The sequence below is a fragment of the Rana temporaria genome, chromosome 10 (assembly GCF_905171775.1).
Source record: "Rana temporaria chromosome 10, aRanTem1.1, whole genome shotgun sequence".
NCBI lineage: Eukaryota > Metazoa > Chordata > Amphibia > Anura > Ranidae > Rana > Rana temporaria.
Window position 1 is genome coordinate 125,330,397 of NC_053498.1, and position 25,613 is coordinate 125,356,009.

The 25,613-nt window shown below is 41.5% G+C and overlaps 1 protein-coding gene across 2 annotated transcripts in view; it reads left to right on the forward strand.

Moving 5' to 3' along the window:
* The first annotated feature begins 709 nt into the window (after positions 1-709).
* The window catches only part of FLI1 (Fli-1 proto-oncogene, ETS transcription factor), a 92,988-nt gene continuing 68,084 nt past the window's right edge, over positions 710-25,613 (forward strand). The window contains exon 1 of one of the 2 annotated variants that reach the window (XM_040326204.1): positions 710-913. In XM_040326204.1, coding sequence (XP_040182138.1) covers positions 881-913 — 33 coding nt within the window. In that variant the 5' untranslated portion in view covers positions 710-880. Of the gene's footprint in view, positions 914-2,280; positions 2,427-25,613 lie in introns of those variants that run through there. The other variant, XM_040326205.1, reaches the window with a different exon arrangement.

Genomic DNA, 25,613 nt, shown 5'->3' on the forward strand with positions numbered 1-25,613 from the left:
GTTGTTAACTTTACATTGACACCCACAGCGGTTTGCAGATCTCAGTGTGATTTGGGAGCGATGCGAGAACCCGCACTGGATTCGCAGGGTTCTCGCATTGCACCAGTGTGAACTGGCACTGTTATTGGCACTTATAGGGACACAATGGTGTGGATTTACTAAAGGCAAATAGACTAAACACTTTGCATATGCAGTTGCACTCTGCAAGGACATTTGTTCCAGGGCTTAGTAAATAAGGGTAAGCTTTGCTGTCCTCCATCATCCAATCATGTGCAGGCAAAATTCTGTGTTTTTGTTACTTTCCTTGCATGTGATTGGGGATTCTTTGCAAAGTGATGCTTCCCCACTTTTACTAACATGCAGAATGCAACTGCAAAGTGCTAATTTCCTTTAGTAAATCAACCCCAATGAATTGCAACAAGTTTAAGATAGCTGGGCCTTGTAGTTCCCTAAGTCTCCCATCTATTTAGGGGAAGGGATGGGGAGGGGGAGGGGGAAGGGTTAAGTCTGTGCTCCTGTGGCCCCAGGCAAGGAGAGAAATGACCCTGTAGCAGCATCCAGATGTGGCAGGCTCTGGGGACCTGGATGCAGACCCCTGGATTGTGGAGCAGACAGAAGGAGGGGGGAGTAGTGTACCCCTTCCATCCCCTCCTCCTCCTCCTTTATGGAGACAGACCCTCCCCTCGTTCACCTACACCATCCACAGACCCCCTACACCCCCACTCCGCACTGGAAATTGAGGAGGCTAATTTCAGGAATAGCCTGACACACACTGGGGAAGCTATGGCTCTATGATCGGTCCTGGAGGAGCACAAACACACACACATCGATCCACACCTGGCCGACCCTGCCGCAGCCTGGATTTTGCCACACCACAGATATGCATCTGAAGAAACTGGTAGAGCACAGAAAGGTCGGTGAAACATTTATCTGTGCTGATTGCTACTGAGGTGGTGGACGATAGACATAACTCATCCCAATAAAACCATTAGCTGTACAGACTACATCTGGCAAACTTTCTGGATTCTGTCCAGTTACTGTGCACCAGTACACCCCAGTATAGACCAGTAACATGTCCTCATGGTAGCTCAGGTACTCTGCATTGCAAATCATCACTGGAATCTTCATCAGAAATAAATGGATCGATAGCCAGACGGACATATAACATTGGGGGGTATACATTATAATGGGGGGCAGGCAATAATATAAGCGGTGGGGCAAATATTATAGATTGGGGCAGACAGTAATGGTTGGGGGCATTCCATATATTTTATTGGGGCAGGAGGGGTATTTTAGATTGGGGTACGCACGACTAGAAGGGATGGGGTACTAAAGATGGGACCGGCAATAACAGAATAGATAAAGAGTATTCTGGATCGGGGATGGCAATAGAATGGATGAGGATATACATTGGAGCAAGCAGGAACAGAAGAGATTGGGGAGTGTAGAAAAAAATTGGGTCAGGAAGCGGACGAGATGGGGGCATTATAAATTGGGGCAGATAAAGGAAGAAGAGATGAGGACATTTAAATTGGGGCAGTAGAATAGATGGAGGCATTATCAATTGGGGAAAGTAACAGTAGAAGAGATAAGGATATTACAGATTAGGGTAGGCACTGGCAGTATAAAGTGATGGGGGCATTATAAATTGGGACAGGCAGTAGCAGTAGAGATGGGGGCATAACATTCGGGCAGTAGAAGAAGAGATGGGGGTATTACAAATTAGGGCAGGTAGTAGCAGAAGACATGAGATTATTATAAATTAAGGTAGGATTTAAAGAAATGGGGGTAAAACAATTGGGGTAGTCGATAGTAAAAAAAGATGGGGGTAATATGAATTGGGGTTGGCAGTATGTAGAAGAGATGGGGGTAATATGAATTGGGGTTGGCAGTATGTAGAAGAGATGGGGGTAATATAAATTGGGGCAGGCACTAGTAGAAGAGATGGGGGCAACTTAGACACTAGTAGAAAAGATAGGGGTAATATAAATGGGGGTCGGCAGTAGTATTAGCGATGGGGTTTATATATATTGGGGTCGGCAGCAGTAGAAGAGATGGGGGTAAAAAAATGGTGGTTGGGGCAGGGGATGATATAAATTGGGGTCGGCAGTAGTAGAAGCGTTGGGGTATCCTGGGGTAGAATAGATGGTTGCAGGCAGATGGGGGCAGACAATGCTGCCCCCGACCCTCCTTATCTCCCCTCTGCAGATCTCCTGTGTGCTGAATGTCATAGCAGCAGCGCTTCGCTTCCTCTTAAAATGTGACTTCACTTCCCAAAATTAAGAAAAAAACTTTCATCCGGTGAAGTGTCTCTCTGCCCCTCTCCGGCATTCAGAGATAGACAGACAGACGGACACACAGAGGGGAATCGGGTCAATGTATGGGATGGTTCTGGCATTCAGCAGCATATGGACGGGACCATCAAGGTAAGAAGAGCAGAAGCTGCCCGGGGCCAATGTGTGGCCCTCCTCTGACCCCCTACGATCCGTTACTGGGACCCCCGATTGCTACAATTGTGTGGAGGCAACGGAGTCTTGTGCAACCGCGATCAGTGTGGGGGCGACAGCAGAGAACACACATCTGTCTTCCTTGTAGCACACAGAGGACACAACACACACACACACATTACACAACTGTACACACACTTTTTGATGTACACACACAGGGCACACAAGCCGACATGCACACTGATTGCACAACTGATCATATACAACCCAACATATACACAGATTATACTACTGAGCACACACAATCCAACATACACACACAGTTAGTCATACACAATTCAAAGTACACAGAGATTACACAATGGATCAAACACATATTATACAATTGATCATACACAATACCACACACCCACACAGATTATACTACTGATCATACATGATCCCACTGATTATATACAATACCACACACCCACATACACGCAGATTATACAACTGATCATACACAATCCCACTGATTATATACAATACCACACACCCACATACACACAGATTATACAACTGATCATACACAATCCCACTGATTATATACAATACCATACACACACACACACACACACACACACACACACACACACACACAGATTATACAACTGATCATACAACACAGATTAATACATTTAACATTTAAAATCAGACACACACAGTACACAACTGAGCATACACAATTGGCCACACACTGATAATATACATCTGAGTATACACTCAACATGCACGCACACACAGTACACAACCGAGATACACAATCTACTCAGTCAATTTAATTTCAGTACAGCATACAAATCGAACTAAGCAAACAACAGTTACTGATGAATAGCAAAATAAGCAAAAATACTACAAAGTGATACAAAGCATCATTCTCTACCATTTACGCTTTGTGTATACCGTATTTCTTTCTGTGTTTTATTTATTAGTATGTGCTATAGAAGAGTTATATAAAACAACTAGATGAATGTACTGTATACGATCAGGACCCCCAGTGGTTTAACTTGCCCCTAGTCTGGAGTGGAATTGTTTATTTTTAATGACTGCAAATATTTTCATTTTAATTTAAAGCTTTGCACAAATATTGACCTAAACTGAGCAAAATTTTGCAACAAAACAATGGATAATGCAGCAGTCATTATTTTGCTAAATGTTCTCTTTGATCCCTTTAGTGGGAGGGAAATGAGAAACTTTTCATGAAGGTAGAGCCTGGAAACAAACAGTCACGTAGTAACGGGTAGCAGAGGTAGTGGCCACTGGCATCTGGGAAGCTCAGTACTGACTAAATCCTTCAAAGCATTACCATGATGTGTGCTTCAGCTAGATAAGGCTCCTGTGTTATATTGTGTATGAAAGGTGTAGATAATGAAATGTCCTAAAGGTTTGGTTTATGATTTGCATGCGGATAAAGGCCTGGAGACCCTCAGTGGGAGACAAATGTGGCAGACCCTTGGTGGGGACAGGGCCTGGGTAATTTCTGTGGGGACAGGGCCTGGAGTTTTCCAGTAATGACAGGACCTAGGGGCCCTTGGTGGTACATATCCCAAAGACCTTTAGTGGAGTCAGAACCTGGAATGTCTAGGTGGGGAGAGACCCTCAGTTGGGACAGAGCCTGAAGAGTCTTGGTGGACAGGGTCCCTGGCGACCCTTGGTGGGGACTAATGCAGGAGATTCTCCATTGGAGACAGGACCTAGAGATCTTTGGTAAGGACAGGGCCTGTAGACCCTCAGTGAGGACAGGGCCTGCAGATCCACCATGTGGACAGGGTTTGGAAACCATATAGGTGAGGAAATTTAACATTTATTGATACATTGTTATTGGGTAGATTTTCAATATCTTACATGGTGCCAAACAGCAAACTCTTGAGACAGTGCCTAAAGACCACCCTATGGGGACAGGGCTTAAAGATCCTTGGTGGACCAGAGCCAGGAGCTCTAGGTGGGTCTAAGACGTTGAGATCCTTAGTAGGGACAGAGCCTGGAAATCTTAAGTGGGACCAGAGTAAGGTCTTGAACGTGTATCAATATGTGGTGAATGTCTAGATCTCCAACATCTTAAAAACATGGTGCCACGCAGCAGTGGGACAAATGCAGCGAACCCTTAGTTGAGACAGGGCATGAAAACCCTTCATGGGGAAAAAGCCAGAAGACCCTCTGTGGGAACAGGGCCTGGAGATTCACAGCAGGGACAGGACCTGCAGACCCTCTGTGGGAACAGGGCCTGGAGATTCACAGCAGGGACAGGACCTGCAGACCCTCTGTGGGAACAGGGCCTGGAGATTCACAGCAGGGACAGGACCTGCAGACCCTCTGTGGGAACAGGGCCTGGAGATTCACAGCAGGGACAGGACCTGCAGACCCTCAGTGGGAATAGGGGAGGGTATTTAACATTTATCTATACAATGGGTAGATTTCCAACACCTTTGATGATGTCAAACGCCATCAATAAACAAGCCCAAACATACTTTTTTTTTTTTATTTGCCATTTATGCCAGAAGGTTGCCAAAGAGGTAACGTTTTCATGTTTATAACTATCCAAATCAAGTAGTTAATGTACAACACAGTAGTAAAATTATATTTTAACATGATCAAAGAATCTAAGTAGAGTAAGATAACTATGGATGCATGGCGATTTAGAAAAAATAACTCTTGGGGGGGGGGGGGATCATTCAGCCTATGGCACTAGGAGGGAGACGGTTACTGGGTATCTCCCTCCAGAGCTGCCTGTGTCACAGACTGAGCTGCTGAGAATGGGGTTTGGTCTGCATGCCTTGGGTGGAGGACACGTTTGATCTGTGTATTTTTTCACTGAAATCTGCTGAGCTGCTGGAAAATGCATTTCTGAAATAACAAACTGCACCAAGTGAAAACGTTTGATTAGATCGCAGAGTGAAGATAGCCCAGAATGAGAAAGTGATGTTTTCTGTCAGAAGCAGAGCCGTGTACAGGGAGGAGTCCCTCAATCTGGATGTAGATTAAACTTTGCTAAAAAGCCAGACATATCATTTTTTTTGATACACACTTGAGGCAGGTCTGTGTCAAAACTAGTTTGTCACAAGTGAAGTAAGCTCACAGTGTTGTAGAGCAGACTGAAACAATGCAGTAATTTAGCTGGATTCAGAAAGCCCGCCTTAACTTTGCGACGGCGTAGTGCATCGTGTTTACACTACGCCGCCGTAAGTTAGCGAGGCAAGTACATGATTCACAAAGTACTTGCCTGCTAAGTTACGGCGGCGTAGCGTAAATGCGGCGGGCGTAAGCGCGCCTAATTCAAAATAGGCTGAGGGGGCGTGTTTTATGTTAATTTGGATTGACCTGACGTGATTGACGTTTTTTTGGAACATATCCCAGTGTGCATTGCGGCTAAGTATGCCGCACGGTCCTATTGGATTTGACGTGGACGTAAATCCCTATTCACGGACGACTTACGCAAACTACGTAAAATTTTCAAATTTCGGCGCGGGAACGACGGCCATACTTAACATTACTATTCCAGCTATTTGATGGAATAACTTTAGGCCTGATAATGCGTTACGTAAACGGCGTATCTGTACTGCGTCGGCCGGGCGTACGTTCGTGAATAGGCGTATCTGAAAATAACATAAGTGGTGGGTACAAACTGCATTTTCATACAATTGCCACACTGGGCTTAAGCATATGAAAGTGTCTAGTTGCCCCTGCACCCAATCAGATTCCTCTTTACAATGGTTTTTGTTCTACGCAGAAAAAGAGAATGGGGTTGGTTGAGGCAGGCCGAATATCCGTAAATATTAACTAGAAACCAATATATGTGTAATATAATATGTTTTAAAATGGCAGTGTATACAAAAGGGGTATTTCAGTCATCAGCGGAGTCTGGTCAACTAAGTAACCTTCTGACTTCATTTTTTCTCTTGGGGAATCCAGCAGGGAAAATCTCCCCGTCATAGAGCCGGTTCTGTTCATGCTCATGTTGCAGTGCTTGGTGTTCCTGCTTACCTCTAAGCCCTGAGTCCCCTCCTTTAGAGTGCTGGATGGTTTTTCTCCATGCTGTTCTAATTTTCTGTAATATAAAATGCACAAGCATCCAGCAGAGATAGTGGGACCCCCTGTAATGGTGGTGGCAGGTGTTCAGTTGAGGGAAATCAGCACATAGATCTCCCAAAGGGAGTCCCTGAGAGATAATATTATTAGTATTGTTATTATACAGGATTTATATAGGGCCAACAGTTTGCACAGCGCTTTACAACATCAGGGAAGACAGTACAGTTACAATACAATTTAATACAGGAGGGATCAGAGGGCCCTGCTCGTTAGAGCTTACAATCTAGAAGGGACGGTCAAGTAGAACAAAGGGTAGTAGCTGTGTGGGATGATCAGAGGGACAAAATGAAAATACAGTTCTTAGGTGTGGGTAGGATAGGCTTCTCTGAAGAGGAAGGTTTTCAAGGATCCTCTAAAAGAGAATAGAGAAGGAGATAGATGGATAGGTTGGGGTAAGGAGTTCCATAGGCTTGGAGAGGCTCTGGAAAAGTCCTGGAGACGAGCATGGGAGCAGGTGATGAGAGAGCTAGAGAGCAGCATTTCTTGAGAGAAACGAAGAGAACGATTAGGTTGGTATTCAAAGACTAGGTCAGTGATGTAGCTGGGGGCAGAGTTGTGGATGGCTTTGTAAATGATTGTTAGTATTTTGAATTTAATTTGTTGGGTGAACGGAAGCCAATGCAAGGATTGACAGAGAGGCGTAGCAGAGACAGAGCGGTTGGCAAGGTGGATGAGTCTGGTAGCAGCATTCATGATGGACTGAAGGGGGGATAGAGTAATGCAGAGGTAAGCCAATGAGGAGGGAGTTGCAGTAATCGAGGCGAGAGATGACCAGGGAGTGAATTAAGAGCTTTGTTGTGTCATTGGGTAGAAAGGGACATATTTTGGAGATGTTGCGGAGGTTGAGGCGCAAGATTTGGACAGTGATTGGACGTGGGGCTTACTCTTAGGACCTTGGCATGTGGAGATGGGCTGATAGTTGTGCCATTCATTTTGACAGAGATCGGGGGAAGAGGCATGTGGGGGGAGGAAAAATTATAAATTTGGTTTTGGATTTGGAAGTGGTGCGACATCCAAACTGATATATCCAATAGTAAATTAGTGATTTGTGAGGAGAATGAAGGAGCGAGTAGGAGCGAGAAATAGATTTGAGTGTCGTCAGCGTAGAGATGGTATTGGAAGCCGTGGGAGGCTATCAGCTGGCCCAGGGAGGAGGTGTAGATTGAAAATAGTAGAGGTCCGAGAACAGAACCTTGGGGGACCCCAAAAGAGAAAGGAAGAGGAGAGGAGGAATTAGAATTCTCACACTTCATCCAAAACAAAATTAAAAAGTTTTGGCTTTGGATGTAATTTAATGTATTAGTCATGGATGGAACCAGGTAGCCTAAACACCCAACACTTTAGCTGGCCCTTGACTTTTTCAATGATTTTATTCATTGGATGAAGGTACATACAGTATCTGCTTGCTACATGGTTGTACTGGGTGGGTCCTGAATTTGCATCATGTCAATGCTCTGTATTAGAGGTAGACAATAGAAAGGGCCTGCATTTCTCCGATGGGCACAAACGCGTAGAAACCTCTCTTGAAACAGGATTCAAGGAAGCATTCCTTTAGCAAATCTCCAAGCTAAAAACATCTTGTTATGAAAGAGCATTGACATATAGGAGTAAATATCTAGTTATAAATGGCAAAATGTAATGTCTGTGAAAGTTTTTATTTATCAAGGTAATGGTAGAACTTCTACTAGCTAGTCACAGTGCATTGTATTTGTTCTGTAATGCTGAAGTTGCATCACCATTTATCCACGTAGCATCCAATTGTAATGGGTGCCCTGAGTCTTGTGGCACTATGATGATTGGATTATGGGAAATAAGCTGGTTTCCCAAAATTTTACACCACTCTTTACAATTAGGACATTGAACATCTAAATTGACACATTCCATGGCACAATGGTGATTGGATAAAGGTAACAGAGATGCCCATTTGGCTATGAACACTCTGCTTTGACCAGAGAAAGCTACTTGGATAGGTATTGAAAAGTCTTCAAAATCTACAGAACTGGCCCAGTCAAATGTGACTATCCTCTACTAGTGGTACTAAGTAATAATTTCTACTGGTTATTTAAAAAACAAAAACATAAGAATGCAAACTCAGAGTACCTGGTGTTTTTAGCATCCTCTGAAAGCTTTAATTTAAAAAAAAAGTCTTAGTCATTAAGAGATATGAATTTATTGGTGCCTCTTGCCTTCCGTATAGGCAGAACAAACAAACTGCAAAGAGAGGAAGAGGGATAGGAAATGGATAATAAAACACATACAGGAAGAGTTTTATAAAATTTCTCCTGTAACATTTTTTCATTTGTGCAAATGAGAATTAAAGAGGTGAAGGAATTGCTGCACAAACAATAGTAGAGATGGGTGAAGAGCCCATAATACCAGCAGAAATATAATAATACCTTTCATAGCGAGGAGGGGACCATCACCTCAACTTTACAAGTATGCTTCTCAATCACGCAAAACGGAGCTTGCAGACAAATGCAATGTCCGCTTATACTGTTGGAAACCCCCTAAAAATGACCTAAAATAAGTAGTTAGAAAATGTACCTGTATGTGTGTATATATATATATATATATATATATATATATATATATATATATATATATATATATATATATAAATAAAAGTTACATTTATAATTATTTCACCCGCCATCTTCCAACTGCGGCATCTGGGTGAGGCTTTTGTCGCACTCCTAGCAGGATCCTGGGAAATACAGAGGAGTAAAAATATTGAGATGTTCTTAGAGTAGTCTGGAGTGTGATTTTGAAAGATTTCACCTGTCTTCTTCCCATAAGGATGGTGATATCACACCTAGAGATGAGGAAGATGGGGGGTAAGCCAAGTATACATTTTGGTACATTTTGGAACTACAGACATTAGATGAGGAGTTTAAGAGGGGTCTGGACATTCTATAAACAGTGCTTGCAGTGTATTCAAGGTACGCTTAAGCTGGCCATAGACAGTTCGAATCTTGGCTGGTTCAGCAGGGACAGCCAAGTTTCGAACCATGTATGGGCAGGGCCAAGTCGATCCATCAATCAATTGGGGTACAACCAGCATGTTGGGTTTGTACATGCGATTATTGTCTTGCAATAATCACTGTGTTCTCCTGGCAGGGACGCCACTGTGTGCACGTATTTCAGAGGTATGCTGTGTGTATATATATATCCTGTAAAATAATATTATTATAATTATATATATATATATATATATATATATATATATATACACACACACACACACACACACACACACACACACACATAGTTGTGCTCATAAGTTTACATACCCTTGCAGAATTTATGAATATAAGTCATAAAGACAACATAAACTACCCAAATGACTATGATCAAAAGTTTACATTACCTGGTGATTTTGGCCTGATAACATGCACACTATTCTGATTTAAAAATAATAAACACAGTTGATTGATAATAAATGGCTTCAGCCAAACACTAACCATGAGTGGAAGAAACGTTTTTGTGTTTATCATTCATATTCTCTGAAAAATCATAAAATCTGCCAAGGTATGTAAACTTATGAGCACAACAGGATGAACAGGTATTTTTTAGCACCTACTGAACTAGGCTGAGTGGGGACCAATACATCTAGAAAATGTCCGGTGTACAAGAGGTGACCGTAGCATGGGAGGTTCCCTTGTCTGTCACAGGATAGAGAGAACGACAGATACCTAGATAGCAGAAAACCCTATATATATATATATATATATATATATATATATATATATATATATATATATATATATATATATATATATATATATATATATATATCCCCTTCACATACACTTCTAGTATGCCATTGTAAGGGTTTTCCGCTATCTAGGTATCTGTCATTCTCTCTATCCCGTGACAAGGGAACCTCCCATGCTACGGGTCACCTCTTGTACACCGGACATTTTCTAGATGTATTGGTCCCCACTCAGCCTAGTTCAGTAGGTGCTAAAAAATACCTGTTCATCCTGTCAGAAATCTTATGAGCTGATAATTTTCTGCCTGCCCTGAATGTTCGCTTTTACTTTGCTCTCAGCTATCCCTGAGGACTACAAAACACCCCCCCATGTTGTAGGGGAGAGGGGAAGTTGTTCTGTAATCCTGCTGTAGGGTGCCAATGCTGCTCCTACATAGATACAGTATCCTAAGATAGGAAATGTGTGCATTGGCAGGATTGTCAGGTGAAAAAGAAAACATGCAGCCACAAAGACTAATAAACTGTAATAAATTCCATATTTTTCTTATAATGTCTTCTTAGATTTAAGTAATTTAGCACAGCATAATAGAGATGCTAAGATTAGTAACTAGCGGCCTTGTGTTTGTAATGTGGCCTCCTACATATCCCAGACATGTTTAATTCCTCCCCCTTGCGTTCTGGAAATGAGACGTGTTTCATGCTGTGGGTCAGTGTTCTGTTTTTTCTGTTTTGTGGAGAGAGTTTAATACTTTTTATGGGTGTAAAGCCCTGAGCTTTCTGTTATTATTACATCTGTGTGGAAAATTGTACATGACAATACAGTGGTTATCCTGGATCGGCCTGGGAGACTTAATTTGTCTTCCCTGTCTGATAATTCACTGACTGATTGTGGGACGCCCCAATGCATGAAGGTTTTGCTTGTAGGCTATAATGCCATATATAGAAAAATTTGGTGTTTTTTGGAGCCAATAATTTTAGATGCCGACAATGAACAAAATGATTGTATGTTAAGCTGACCAGATTTTTTTTTAATGAAATTCAGGGAAAAAAAATAAATGTTGTGTAGTAATGGCAGCGATCAGCGGGACTGTGATATTGCGGCGGATAAATCGGACACCAAGTGACATTAATACAGTGATCAGTGCTAAAAATATGCACTGTCACTGTACTAATGACACTGGCTGGGATGGGGATAACATCTAGGACAATCAAAGTGTTAAATGTGTGCCTAACAAGTATTTTTTTACTGTGGCAGAGATTACCAAGGGAAGGCATAGATCCCTGTGCCTGCTTTGCAGGAATACAGGATCAATGTCTTTCATACTGACAGAAAAGTGAGGCCGGGACTTGAGTCAAGGCAGAAGAACATGCGAGTGGATCTGAATGGGCATGCACCCGAAACTAAAGAAATGGTCCCTCCGCTCTGACCAGCATATGATCATCAGAAAGGGGCATAGATAATGGAAAAAATACACACCCCCTAAGCTAGTAGGTGTGGCGGAGCAGGGTGTGCAATTCAGATTTTTTTTTTATTCTACACCGACTTCCTTTGAAATTGCCCCAGCCCCTGTTCAAATCCCATCCGGGGACAAAACTGGGGACAGACTTGGTCCGGGGACAGTGTCCTCAATCCTGGGACTCTCCCCGGAAAGCAGGGATGTCTGGTCACCCTATTGTATGTTGACCAGATCCCTATATATCACATGTACATGGCCATTAGACAAATGCTTCTGTTGTATGGTTGCATGATTGTCATAGTGACTATGGCCGCCTTTGGTTTGGTGCAGGATTTTTGCTGTGTACAAGCTTCTTTATGGAGCTATCCATCCGAGTTGCTCTTGTATGATAACATATACAGGGTTCTGAAGGCATATTAGTCGTGTAAAAAGAAATTTTGTAAAAGAAATTTGAAGCAGCTTGGTCTACTTTTTGTTCTCCATTAATTAAGATAATTCCTGATAGTTTCTTGATTGTTTGCTATATAGCATAAATGACAAAAATGAAGGGATTCTCTTTCAATGAAAGATCATACTGCTGGTTCTGGGGTTGAGAAGTGCAGACCAATTTACTATACATTGATCAGAACCAGATTAGTTCTGGACCATGAAGGTCCTTTGTTACATCTTTGGTACATCAACTCAAGGAGGGAACCAGCATATCACACAATATACCAATTAGATTGCCTGTCTACAACCTGTAAATTAACAGTGGCCACAAGTGTGCAGGGTTGTAAATAAGAGCCTTATAGGGGTACATTATAGGCTGCCTACTTCTGACAATCCGTGATAGGAGGGTGTATAAAGGAATGAATTATAAGCCACCTGCCACTGATGGGGAACTCCTCATAATTTTTCTATGGGGCCCTGTGATTTATTGGTATGAAACTTCTTAGTTATTGTATACAGCTCAACTGGTCTATAAGCAAAGAAGAGACTTTTCCTTTTGTAATTATTGAGCACACTTTTGTTTACGATTAGAAGGAATACAGATATAGCACAAACACTTAGTTACAGTCACAATTGACTAGGTTGAGTGGGGACCAATACAACTAGAAAATATTCAGAAGGTGATCCTACCATAAGCGGTTCTTTTGCCCATTACAAGATAGATAGATAGATAAATCGATCTTAAATCTAAAAAAAATTGGGACACTGTGTAAACTCTGTATAAAAAAACAATGCTATGATTTACAAATCTCAGAAACCTATATTTTATTCACAATAGAAAATAACATATCAAAATGTTTAAAACTGAGAACATTTTACCATTTTAGGTCAAAATAAAGTCATTTTGAAATTGATGGCAGCAACACAGGCAACAAAAAGCTGGCAAAGTAGGTGGTACTAACAAGGAAGAGCTGGAGTTAATTAGCAACCGGGCAGTAACATGATTGGGTATAAAAAAGAGCATCTTAGAGAGTCAAGAGTGTATTCGAAGTAGTTGGGCAGAGGTTTCTCTATCTGTGAAAAGCGGCCTTTAAAAATTGTTGAACAATTTCAGAATAACATTCCTCAACATAGAATTACAAAGACTTAAATATCCTCATCTACGGTACAGAATATCATCAAAAAATCCAACAATCTGGGGGAAATCTCTGTGCGCACGGGACAAGGCCGAAACATAGTTTTGGATGCCCATGATCTTTGAGCCTTCAGAGGGCAATGCATTAAAAACAGACATGATTTTGTGATGGGTATCCCTGCATTGACTCAGGAATACTTCTGAAAATCAGTGTCTGTAAAACACAGTTCACCATGCCATCCAAAGATGCAAGGTAAACTCGATTATGCAAAGAAGAAGTCATATCTGAACATGCTCCAGAAATGCAGCTGTCTTCTCTGGGCCAAAGCACATTTGAAATAGTCTGTTGCAAAGTGTAAAACTGTTCTGTGGTCAGGAGAATCAAAATTTGACATTCTTTTTGGTAACCATGGGCACTGCATCCTCCATACTAACAAGGAAATTGACCTTCTGGTTTGTTATTAGTGCTCAGTTCAAAAGCCTGCATCTCTGATAGTATGGGGGTGCATTAATGCGTATGGCACGGACGGCTTGCACATCTGGAAGGCACCATCAATGCTGAAAGATACTGTCAATCCAGATTTTAGAGAAGCGTGTGATGATGTCTTTTTCAGGGAAAGCTTTGCATATTTCAGCAGGACAATGCATGGCTTCATAGTTGACGAGTCCGAGTGCATAACTAACCTGCCTGCAGTCTAGACCTTTCACCAATTGGAAATATTTGGTACATCTTACAATGCAAAATACAACAAAAGTAGACCCAGGACTGTTAATCAGTTAAAATCTTAAATCAGGAAAGAAACAGACAACATTCCTCTCCCAAAACTCCAGCAACTGGTCTTCTCAGTTTTCAGATGTTTACAGTGGGTTGTTAAATGAAGAGGGATTCTACACCGTGGTAAACATGGCCCTGTCGCAACTTTTTTGAGATGTGCTGCTGCCATCAATTTCAAAATTATTATTTTTTGCCCTAAAATTTTTTCTCAGTTTCAACATTTGATACATTTTCTATTGTGAATAAAATATAGGTTTATGAGATTTAGTGCAGGTTCACACTACCGCGACTTGAGATCCGACTTGTGTCGCCCCAAGTCGCGCGACATGAGAAATTGAAGTGAATGAGAGTCGTCTTAATGTACACTACTGAAGTCACTCCGACTTCAGAAAAGGTTCCTGTTCAAGGCGACTTGTAGGCAACTTGTACCCATAGATTTCAATGGAAGTTGCCTTAACTGAAGCAACTTTACAGGAAGAGAAAATAGTTTACTCAGACAAACCCCTCCCTCCCACAGAGATTATTCTGTGATTGGCCACAGCCAAAGTCACCTGTCTAGGAAGCAACTTTAAGACACGTTGCAAGTTGCTCCAAGTCGCGCTGAAGTTGCCTTGCAAAGTCGCGCTGTAAGTCGGGTTGCCCCTGTGTGAACCGGCTCTAACAATAATTGCATTCTGTGTTTATGTAGATTTTACACTGCATCCCAACTTTTTTTAAATTAGGGCTGTATAAATGTTAAAATTCCCTGAACTCTTGAAATGTAGTCAGACAATGAACACCCCTTCTAGTGCAAAAAGTTTCCAGAAGAAATATGTAGCGCCTGGTTACTTCTGCTGACAAAATTTAGGGGGTAATCAGGAGGGAGTTTCTCTCGCGGGGCGTGCTGGGGGAGAGTACTTCTGGAGCAGACGCCATTGGGGCGGGGTTCTTTTTCCTGAGGTGGCACCCACCTTTAGGGTGACCACACATCACGGCCCCCGGCGAGATGGCCTACCAGGCCGGGGTGCACGTGCCACGCGGTATTCCTGGTTCCGGGACCATGTTGGTCCAGAGCATTTAAAGCTGTGGTGGAGCCCCAGTAATCGACTGGGTCCCCAATTCTTTAGAAGATCCCAAGCAAGATAGCCGTTTGGTGGGGAGTCCGCCTGACGAGAGCCAAGAGAGGCTGGCGTTCCAACAGGGCCTAGACAATCCATCGGGGATCAAGGTAACCGGACACTGAAAGGTTGGATGTCAGCAACCTGTTAGTCGGTAACCTGATTGAAGACACTACCTGAAGGAGATTCAAACACAAATTCTACCAAGGAGGATTGTCTCCATGTCTAAGTCTGTCTAAGTCTGTGGGGGTCTGTGGCAGAGATCTTTTCCCGCAAAGTTCCGAGTGATACTCTGGCTGCCAGGTCGGTGTGAGAGGCCTGTCCAGGTACACTATACCCACTCCGGCTGGAGTGACAACGAAAGCGAAGTGTTGTTGGAAGCAGGATTGTTTCGGCTCTGTTACACCTGAATCTGCTATTTCTTCTCCTCAATACATCTTTACTCTCTACCTCAAGTTTTACCCTGTTGGGTAAATAAAAGCACAAAAAAAGACACCTGATGTGTGGACATTCCATTGTTTGGCTCTCATCAACTACCCTAGACGGCGGGATCACCAAGGTAACATGCCACCCAATCTATAACCAGCGGCTCCTTGGGGGGTGAGCGCTACAAATAATAGACTTTTATGAATTTTTTTGTGTCCGTCATTAAGGGATTAAAGAGGAAGTAAACCCATAATGGGCTACTATCCATCACATAGAAGCCCATTATGTGTCACTTACCTGAAAACGAATCCTGCGATGTCCCTGCATCTATCTTAACCCCTCTTCCATCCTTGGCTGCGGGCTCTGGCTCTGTGACTTGCTGGAGTCGCTGGAGTCGCCAGTCACGGCACAATCCCTTTATAAAGGGCATGATCGTGCCCTTTCTAAAGTGCGCATGCGCCGATGATGTTGGCACAAGCATATATTGTAAATATCTCCTAAACTGTGCAGGTTTAAGAGATATTTCCAGCACCTACGAGTAAGCCTTAATATAGGCTTACCTGTAGGTAAAAGTGATGCACAGATTTTACAACCGCTTTAAAGGAGGTGTATTTTGCCTCATCACAAATAAATAATACAAACTGGGATGACAGTTCAGCATCATAAAGTTTGTCTCCCACTTCTCACTTGACTTACAACAGAGTAGTAACCATTTATTTTTCCCAGCACCTGCCTGACTCACATCTAGTCTAAATGGATCACAGTGGGCTCTTGTGCAGCAGTGCAGTCTGCACAAATAGTTTATCTGTCCCTACTTGAGTTTATATATACTTTAGTAGTCCTGTCAAAAAACGTTATCTGTATCCGATGTTCTCCATACAGCAGTAAGAGCAACATCTGAAGTGCTAATAATTCTTGTTACAAATATTTCTGAATAACTTAGCTTGTAACTTTAGTCCAACCCAAGAGGAACACAAGATAAATGTTAAGATCTCCTCTGTGTGTAACCAGAGGTTAGTTTTTCACACTCCGGGTCTAATTCCAGTTTCTGGGGTCTGGCAGAAAAAGGCTGCATTTACTAGAGTATGATATGTAAAAGACTTTTAAAGCTCAGCAGTTTTGGGGTTAAGCCTTTACTTATTTTTCTTGTAATAGCTGATATTATATTATATATTGTATTATATATAATCTTCCAACTGCATCCAAAGCCACCTCAGTCGGGTTGCTTTATCAGCACTGGCGAGCCTTCCTGTAGACACATCCAGAACTTCCTGATCTATTTCCTCTTTGAGAACAAAGGGAACACTTGGCCCTATTTTCCGATGGCCCATCCCACAGTGCTTAGACTATACAAGGGCTGAACAATAGGGAGAGGGTTTCTAAGTGGTGCCAGCGATAGAACAAGGCACAACATGGTTTAATGGCCTGGCAGCAACAAAAGACCATCGGTGATCCTCGTCAGGATCCACATTTGTTCCAAAAACAGATAAATACAAGTGTTCATAACCTAAAAATGAACCCAATGATATACTGTAGGACATTTATTTTCCTCCAGTCTCAATTTTGACAGAAAACAATCACAACGTTTAGGAGGAACAAACAACGGTCTCAATAGACTTTAGAATCCCCTCAGACGAAAATCTAGTTTGGGAGTTTTTACTTCCCTGTTCTCCACTGTCAGCGTAGCTGGTGCCATGGTTCCCTTGAAGCAGGAAAACAACAATTAATGTACTTTAGGGGTAAACACACAATCTTGTAGCAGTCAAACTTATTTCCAAATGATCAATACCTATTATTCTCCATAGCCTCAGGTAAGCCATGCAATGCTGTAAACCTCAGGTCCTATCATAACATAGGAAATAAGATCATTGTGTGTTTTTATTTTAGTATCTTGCAGCTGATTTGAGAACTTTTGAATTACCAGTAGACTAATACAGCCATACACTTGGGGTTTTCACTAACTGTGGTTAACCAAAAGGCAGATACGGTTGTGCCAAATACACCGGCAGCAATATCCTGGAATATGTACAATATGTTGCTGTTGCAGGCTCTGATTTTATTTGCAGCTTCTCCCTCACAAAATGTTTGTATAAATAACTTTTTTCTAAATTACCATGAGGACCCCTCACATAGCAGCGAAGGGCCACACGTAGCCCCTGGTTGAGTATCATGATGTAGCTGCTCCTCTGTGTGTAGTCAGGGATTAGGAAGTATTTCAATAGTTTTGGAGGTCTGGCAGAAAAAGCTGTAATTACTTGAGTCAATGGTCAATAGCATACATCAAATTCCACTATCTTTAGACATCTATGCCGACCGCTGATCCAACTATTGCACAAGACAGAAGCAATGTGCACTGATCTCTGGTCTGACGTAAGGCTGCTTTTGATTCCAGACAAAGCATATGGTCTCTAACGAAGCCTTTTTTTTCTGGCTGCAAACTATAGACTGAGATGTATATGCCAAAATCAAGTGTACAGAGAGCATCATGTGTTTGGCCTTGATCCCGGGAGAAGATAGTTTTAGCTTCAGCTGCAGCCAATAAGCTCTCTCTCATGTGTGAATCTTCGTGGGTGAGAGCGGATAAAGATTAAACAATTCCAATCAGCTTGCTTGGTGAAAAAATATGTTTAAACTAGCCAAAACTATTTTTTTTTTTTTTTTATGGAGTAGGAAAGGGTTTGAACCCCTCTCAGGTGGGGACACAAATAGCAATAAAAATGCAAAATTTTCAGTAAAACTTAGGATGAAAACGTAAGACTTATACACGTCTTTGTGCACTAGCACAAGCGCATTATTTGTCCGTCACCTTGAGAAAAGGGATCCTTTGTACCCATTGAAAAGTTGGTGGAATCAGGTTTTTTTGTACTGAAATCTTCTTTGTATTTGCCTTAGTAAAGCATTGAGAGTTGTATTTCTGGTGCGCTGGTTATTTCTTTATTTGTATATCACGGCAATACCACAGGCCGTGCACCCTTCCGTATGGCATAAAACAGTGATGGCCAACTTGCTTTGTATAGGAAGGCCTCAAGTAGAGCTCTAGACATCATCAAAGGGACACATATAATATTTAGTAAATGTAATGCTACAGCAAGCTGCCAAAGAATGCAGACATGCAAAGGAGATGATCAGAGACTACATGCATGCTATAAGAGATGGTAAAAAACTGCAGTGTAGACATGCTACAAGAGAGATGTTCAGAGACTGTGAACATGCTATACAAATTGTCAGAGACTGGAGACATACTTAAGGAGACAGTCAGAGTGGAGACACATTACTTAAGACTGCTAGAGATTACCACAATCCTTTGCAGAGCTTGAGGGGTTGCAATGGTGACCCTGCCCATGCTCCAGGGGGCCTGTGCGGTCTCCATGTCGCATTAGTAGCTGAAAGCCGTCTTCTTTTAATTTCCCTCCTGACAGCATGCAGCTGCTGCAGGAGGTAATACAGGGATCAGTTCCAGTACATGCTATCCCACCCGCTCCTGTCCAGGTTTCCCTTCCTTATGCTTCCGGCCCTAAAGTCTCGCCCCTAGTTCCCCCCCACCCCACTTGCAGTGCTACAGGCCTCCTCTCCCACTAGATGCTGTGGGGGGATCATTTGAGGATGGAGAGAGGGGAAATATGTAATTTACCCCCCCCCCCCCCACCTTTTCTGAATGAACACAGTGAATAAATGGTATAAATCACTCACTGATTTAAATGACTCATTCACTCACAACTGAAGGTTTGTGAATGAACAGGGAGACACTGCAGAGTTCTTCCTTTTCTTTCATTCAGTGCAGCTGAGTCTGCCTGCAAAAATGGAAATTGAGGACAGTGTCCTCAACCTCCTTTCTCGATCTCAAAACTAAGACATCAGGGGTCAGTTTAGACCCCCAATATTTCACCAAGGTCCTCCAACAGAGCTGCTAAAAAAATATATAAAAACAAACAAAAAACAACTACTGACACCGTCCGGTGACCTAGTGACATCTGCTTTACGGACACCATACACTGCCTTATGGACACTGTACACACGGTCCCTATCCTACTGGCGCTGTCCACTGCCCTACTGACTGACACTGTCCACTCTTAAGGTAGGCCAAGTTTATATTTCTACTATAACGTTTTATTATAAGTTATCCTTACTATTTAGTTTGGCCTTGCTAGTTCTTTTTTTTTTTTTTTTTTTTTAAAGGTCTCCAAATCCTGGTGATCTTTGATCTCTTTCATGCTGTTTAGTTATATCTCTAGCACTCAAAAGGTTGCCTACCCCTACTTCAGGTTATTAAAAAAAAAATGGAGAGGTATCTTTTGAACCTCTCAATATGTAAACAAACATCTAAAATATGTTGTGGCACTGATTGCTGGTTGGTTGGACTCCTGAGACATGCTTTTTTGAACAACAAATGGGCTGATATTTTGGCTTTTTACCCAATCACCTCTATGGACAAGCTGTGGGCACCCCTAGCAGATCCTGACCAATAGGCACTTTGTTCCGTTGCCCTAACACTTTTGTTGAGCCTATTATTGCTTGAGTCCCCATTTTGGTATCAAGTTTGGTATCAAGTTGGGTATCTCCCCCCCCCCCCCCCCCCCCCCCCCCCCCCCCCGATTTCCACCACAATCTAAAAGAAAACACCCACTCAGCCACGTTGTTCATTCACAAGTGTTCTGTAAATGAATAAATTACCACGAGCGGCAGCTTTGGTGGCTTGTAGTTCTCAATGCGCTATGGTAGTTCATTGATTCTTCCTGTCAGTGGAAAACTGCCTGCCCTGCTCATACAGTGTACGGGCAGCGGCTTACACTGACAGTCTGTAGGAGACATACATGGCATCAGCGATCTGCTGATCACTGGTGTATTGTTTTCCAAGCTCAAAAAAATAAATAAAATATTGTAACACACACATTTTCTTACCCGCAAAAAAATTTGGATTTTTTCATTTTTTAAAGCTGAATCTATCCTTTAATATTTCTCTCAGCAAGATCCATTATACAAGATCAGAGGGGAAACAAGAATAAAAATATAAAGATAAAGAAATAAACCATGCTCTTATGTCTCGAGTAATCACCAAAACAGAGAACAGTGTCCACGGGGACCCCAAGGGTGACAAAATTAGGCTGGCCATCAATAGATCGAAATTCGGCAGAAACTGGGAAAATTTAGATACATGCACAGTCGTTCCTTTTGACAGAAGTGAATTGTTAGATCAACTGCTGTAAAAAGGGAAATGTTGATAAACTTTACGCTGATCAGTTTATTCTGACAGCGTAGAGTTCTTCTATCAGAATACAATGTCCTGGTGGAGGGAATTTCTCCAGCCAATTAACTTGCTTGGATGGGGGGAAGGGAATCTGTTCATTCTTTTTCATTCACATAAGGCCAATTTAAGTGCCAAAAGGTCCACATACCACCTTCCTGCTTCAGGTTGGGCAACAGGGGTATACAAGAGGATAGTGCATAATTGAATATCTACATATTATTACTGTTGGGGGTCTCATCATCTTAGAGACACTCACTCCCCTCATATCTTATCTTTGTGTCACCTGGACAAAATGAGAAACTCTTCCTCGTGGGGTCACAGATAACAACAAGCTTATAGAAGATCTAATTTTTCTTGACCTATCCAATACTAAAAAGTAGAGAATGGAATGGAAGTTTTTAATTCAGGTTTTTGTTTGTCTGTGTCCTTATTATGGAATTATCTGCTCATGTCCTGTCAGGACAGGAAGGGAGGGCAAATCTGCCCTAAGGGGGCACACACTTTTTTTTTTAGTAGAGTGGTGAGGGATTAGATCTTCTGACAATGTTTTTTATTGTTCATATATATACAGTCTAATGAGAGCACCAAACAAAAGTGCAGAAATCCAAAATCTTTTAAAAATAATAGTAGTTCACAGCAGGATAACACAAAGCAGCCAACGTGTTTTGGGGCCAAATAACTCCCCCTTCATCAGGGCTTAAAATCAAGTGGTAGCTTAAGTGAGAGTAAGAGAAAATCTTTGCTTGACAGATTGGTACCATGAATGGTTTTGCAGCCTCATGGGACCTGTCATGTGTCTCAAAAGTTTGCAGGTTGGGGAGAACTGGGAACGCGTACTTGCCAGAAATAGGTACCTGCTCCCTGAAAATAGAGAAACTTGCTAGAAGTAGAAGAGGGGGCAGGGAGAGGATCAGCGGAACTTCCCTTTTTAGATGGAGTTCTGCTTTGACCACTAGAGCATTTTGATCCCTGCGATTCCCAGAACCTTTTAGCATTTGTAGTCTATCTTAACATATACATAATTTGAGAAACTTTTACATATTTATATATATATTTTTAAAGGAAGGGTCTTTATCTATGATACAGGTTAGGTTTTCCAAAAAGACAGATGCCGTTTTCCTTTCCGTTCCTGATTGATACTTCAGAGCCAACTGAAAATAGCACAAGGGAGGAAAGTGAAGGAATCGATGATCAGTCACCTGCTGGCTTATATTTGCTTAAACTATTGAGCTCTCTAAATAACAAGCTTATTTTAGCAAAGAGTCTAACATTGTTACGTAAATGGACTTATCAATCACCATCATCAAATGCCAGGGGAAAAGTATGTAAGAAATGTTGTCTCTATTCAATTAACCCTATCAAAACAATAGAATAACTTTTTCTGTATTAGTGAATGATACTGTGGACCAATGTATAAATGTCAGATTTAGATGATTTTTAATTAATTTGTTTATATCTGCTTAGGAAGCTACCCGGGGCAATCATTCTGTTCTTTCCCACTTTAATTTACCCAAGGTAAAAAAAAACAGAAAAAAAAACAGAAAAATCTTTTCTTTCTTTTTTGTTAGAAAGTTTACAAAAAGAGTTTCCACCAACCCAAACCAGACGAAATTCCTTATTTTTCATGGAAAAGGTTTGAAAAGGATTTGTGTTGATCCTGCCCTTTTTCTCTTTACTTTAAAAACTCTGCTTTTGGAACTTTTATAAATGGAAAATAAATCAAAAAATAGCAAAGTTCAGCAAAATGAAAAGCAATGATTTTGCAATTAGTTAGGCCCCGTATTTTAAAAATAAAAACTGATTTGTTTTATACTTCACCCCAATTCATTACATTTTTAAATCACCACAAAATTCTGTATTCTAAAAAATATAAACATTTTATTTTATTGAATATTTGCTTTTCCGAAGGCTAGTTTGCAATCTTGTGTTTACTTGGGGAGATCCTATAGATGTTGATGTGAATAAATCTAGTTTAATCTCAGCCTTGCATGTTCCTGGCTGCACACCTAAATGAAGAAATACAGAGAGAATGTATACTCCGTAGCTGTGCTGATATTATACATTTTCCATGCAAAACATGTGTGTTTATTTACAAAATAACACTTGCTGGGTTTGAATGTGAAACTGGAGTACAGACCCAATACGTATTTATTTAAGTGTACGTCTCCTATATAGGGCCCAGGCAGTGTGTGGTCTTTTGGCTTCCTGTGTTCATGTATTTCATTGCTGTACTCAGGAAAAATGAAGCTATACATAAAGGATAACCCCTCCTTAAAGATCTACACTTACTATAGACGAGGAGGGGCCATTGAATCCACATAGGCTAAAATACTTGCTCAGGCAAGGCTGGGTTTATGCTAGACTGCTCCCAGGATGATGTCACAGGCCAAGAAAACGGATCTTGGCTTGCTAGACAGTTTGGTCTGTGAGATGCCTTCATGAACCTGACTGCTGGTGTTTGGGTTTGTCATGATTTATCTTAGCAATAAAACTAGATCCAAAGCATGCAAACCGTAGCAATGCCAGTAACCTGCAGTGCCATCTCTGGGAAAGACCGGCTTATTGCTAGTGATGGTCCAATACTAAGATCCTGGGCAAGAAGTCTGAACAAAACGTACCAAGTTTAACCAGTGGGGACCCTCCAGAGCTTAAACAACTCCAGAACTACTGCCTTATAAGTCTGCCTTCCCCACACTACAAGGGTTAAATGCTTGTTAAATCTATTGGATGAAGAATAAGATGTAAAACCTTACTCCTTGTTCCAGCAGGCTCAGACGCTCTCCTCTACCCCAACTTTAGGGTGGCCCCTCTGCCATCTTTATATGCAATGCAGAACTATTGCTTACACTCTTGCAGAATGTACATGGAATATACAGTATATTAAGTAGCCCCAGCTCACTGAAAACAATGCAGTGCCTGTGTGGCTGATATTTTATCTCAGCAGATGTTAAAAGTATATCCAAACTAAGACTTATTTTTGTTTGTTTTGGAAAGAGCAAGATTTTTAGATTTTTTTATTTTTATTAGTGTCCCATTAGGGAGAGTTCACTTCACTTCCTGTGCAATAGACACAACAGGAAGTTAGATATCTCTGCAAACTGAGGAAAATTCCTTCTTAGGGCTTGTCCACACAGGCATACCCATGTGAGGGTCTTATTTGTCCTGTATGAATGCAGTGGCTGCACTGACACACCTGCTGCTCCTAATTTGATATTCATGAAAACTGATTGTGTACATTTGGGGACACGCTCCCGCACGGATGTCACATTGGGAGCAGTGGCTGCGTCCGTGGGTCCCTGTTGACATGAATGGCTCTGCCTGCACGTGGAAGTATGGAACACCTGTACATCCCATACAGGCACAACACAGCTCTCACACCGCTGTACACTCAAGTACTTCTGGGTGAATGAGGCATGAACATTTCCTTGTTTTCTGTTCCAATTACAACTCCAAATTTTGGATTTTCCATCATCACTTTCAGTCATGATGACAATGGTCAACAAGCCAAATAGAACACAAGACACAAAACACAATAAACCTTTAGATCCAAATTTTGGAGTCGGCTTACTGTCAGCTTTGGTATTCTTAGAGGTCCCTGGACTAGCTAAGGAATGTGGACAGAGCGAGAGAACCACACGACAATTGGTCATAAAAAATAAAAAAAAGACAGACTGTAGAGAGTACATCAGGGTTTAGACACAGATAATAAATAGGAAGAATACTGGATAATAGATTATAAAATAAAAGGATATAATCATAACATGTGGGTTTTAAACTTCATTAATTCACAGGTATTGACATCCCGTAGATATATTACAGAAAGACAAAATCCTAAAAATCTGGACTTGAATGACACCGCATTCACCAAATAGTTAAAAAAAAAAAAAGCAAGTCATTAAAAATCAATAAAACATGACATTTTGCACAAAAACCTTATTACCTCTTAATATCTCCTGGTAAACTGGATTTCAATCTATGAAAATGCTTTTAAATAACTAGCGCCTCCCATCAATAATGTAACAAAAGTGGTGTCTATTAATGTTTGACAAATTACTGTATTTATTGGCGTATAACACTCACTTTTTTACCCTGAAAATAGAGGGTAAACTGTGCCTGTGTGTTATACGCAGGGGGGCTGTGGAATGTTTTTTTCCTGAAACTTCCCAATTAAAGTTAGGGTGTGTGTTATATGCCTGTGAGTGTTATATGCCGATAAATACGGTATATTTATTTGATTGGATGAGATGCATGATCTTAATGGGCCATCAGCAAGGGAGTAGACTTATTATGATTGTACTAAGAATCAGGTTTTAGTACAAGATACTGTGTTTTATTGCTTTTAATTAATTGTTGTTAAATGCTTTTATTTAACAGTAGTATTTGGTGATTGTGGTACCACCAAGTCTTGATTTTTCGGATATTGTTTTTGTAAATAAAGGATAGGATGATGGTTATTTGGGTTGCTGGTCAGGCAGCATGATGAAGGGGAAGTATTGGATCCCTGAAAAATGTTGTGACCCTCTGTTGCACGAAACAAAAGTTTTACATTATACTTGCGACACTCTCAATTTTGCCACATCCCTTAGAAAAAAAAAACACACCCATCACCACTTCATTCAAAACTCCATTCAAAACCTAAAAAATTAACTTTTCACTTTAGGTAGACTTTAAGAAGCAGGGCAGGGTGATTGCAGACTGGGCGTATCCTCATGTACATTGTAGGACAGTAAAGGTCTTTCTCACGGACAGCAACATTTTGACACTG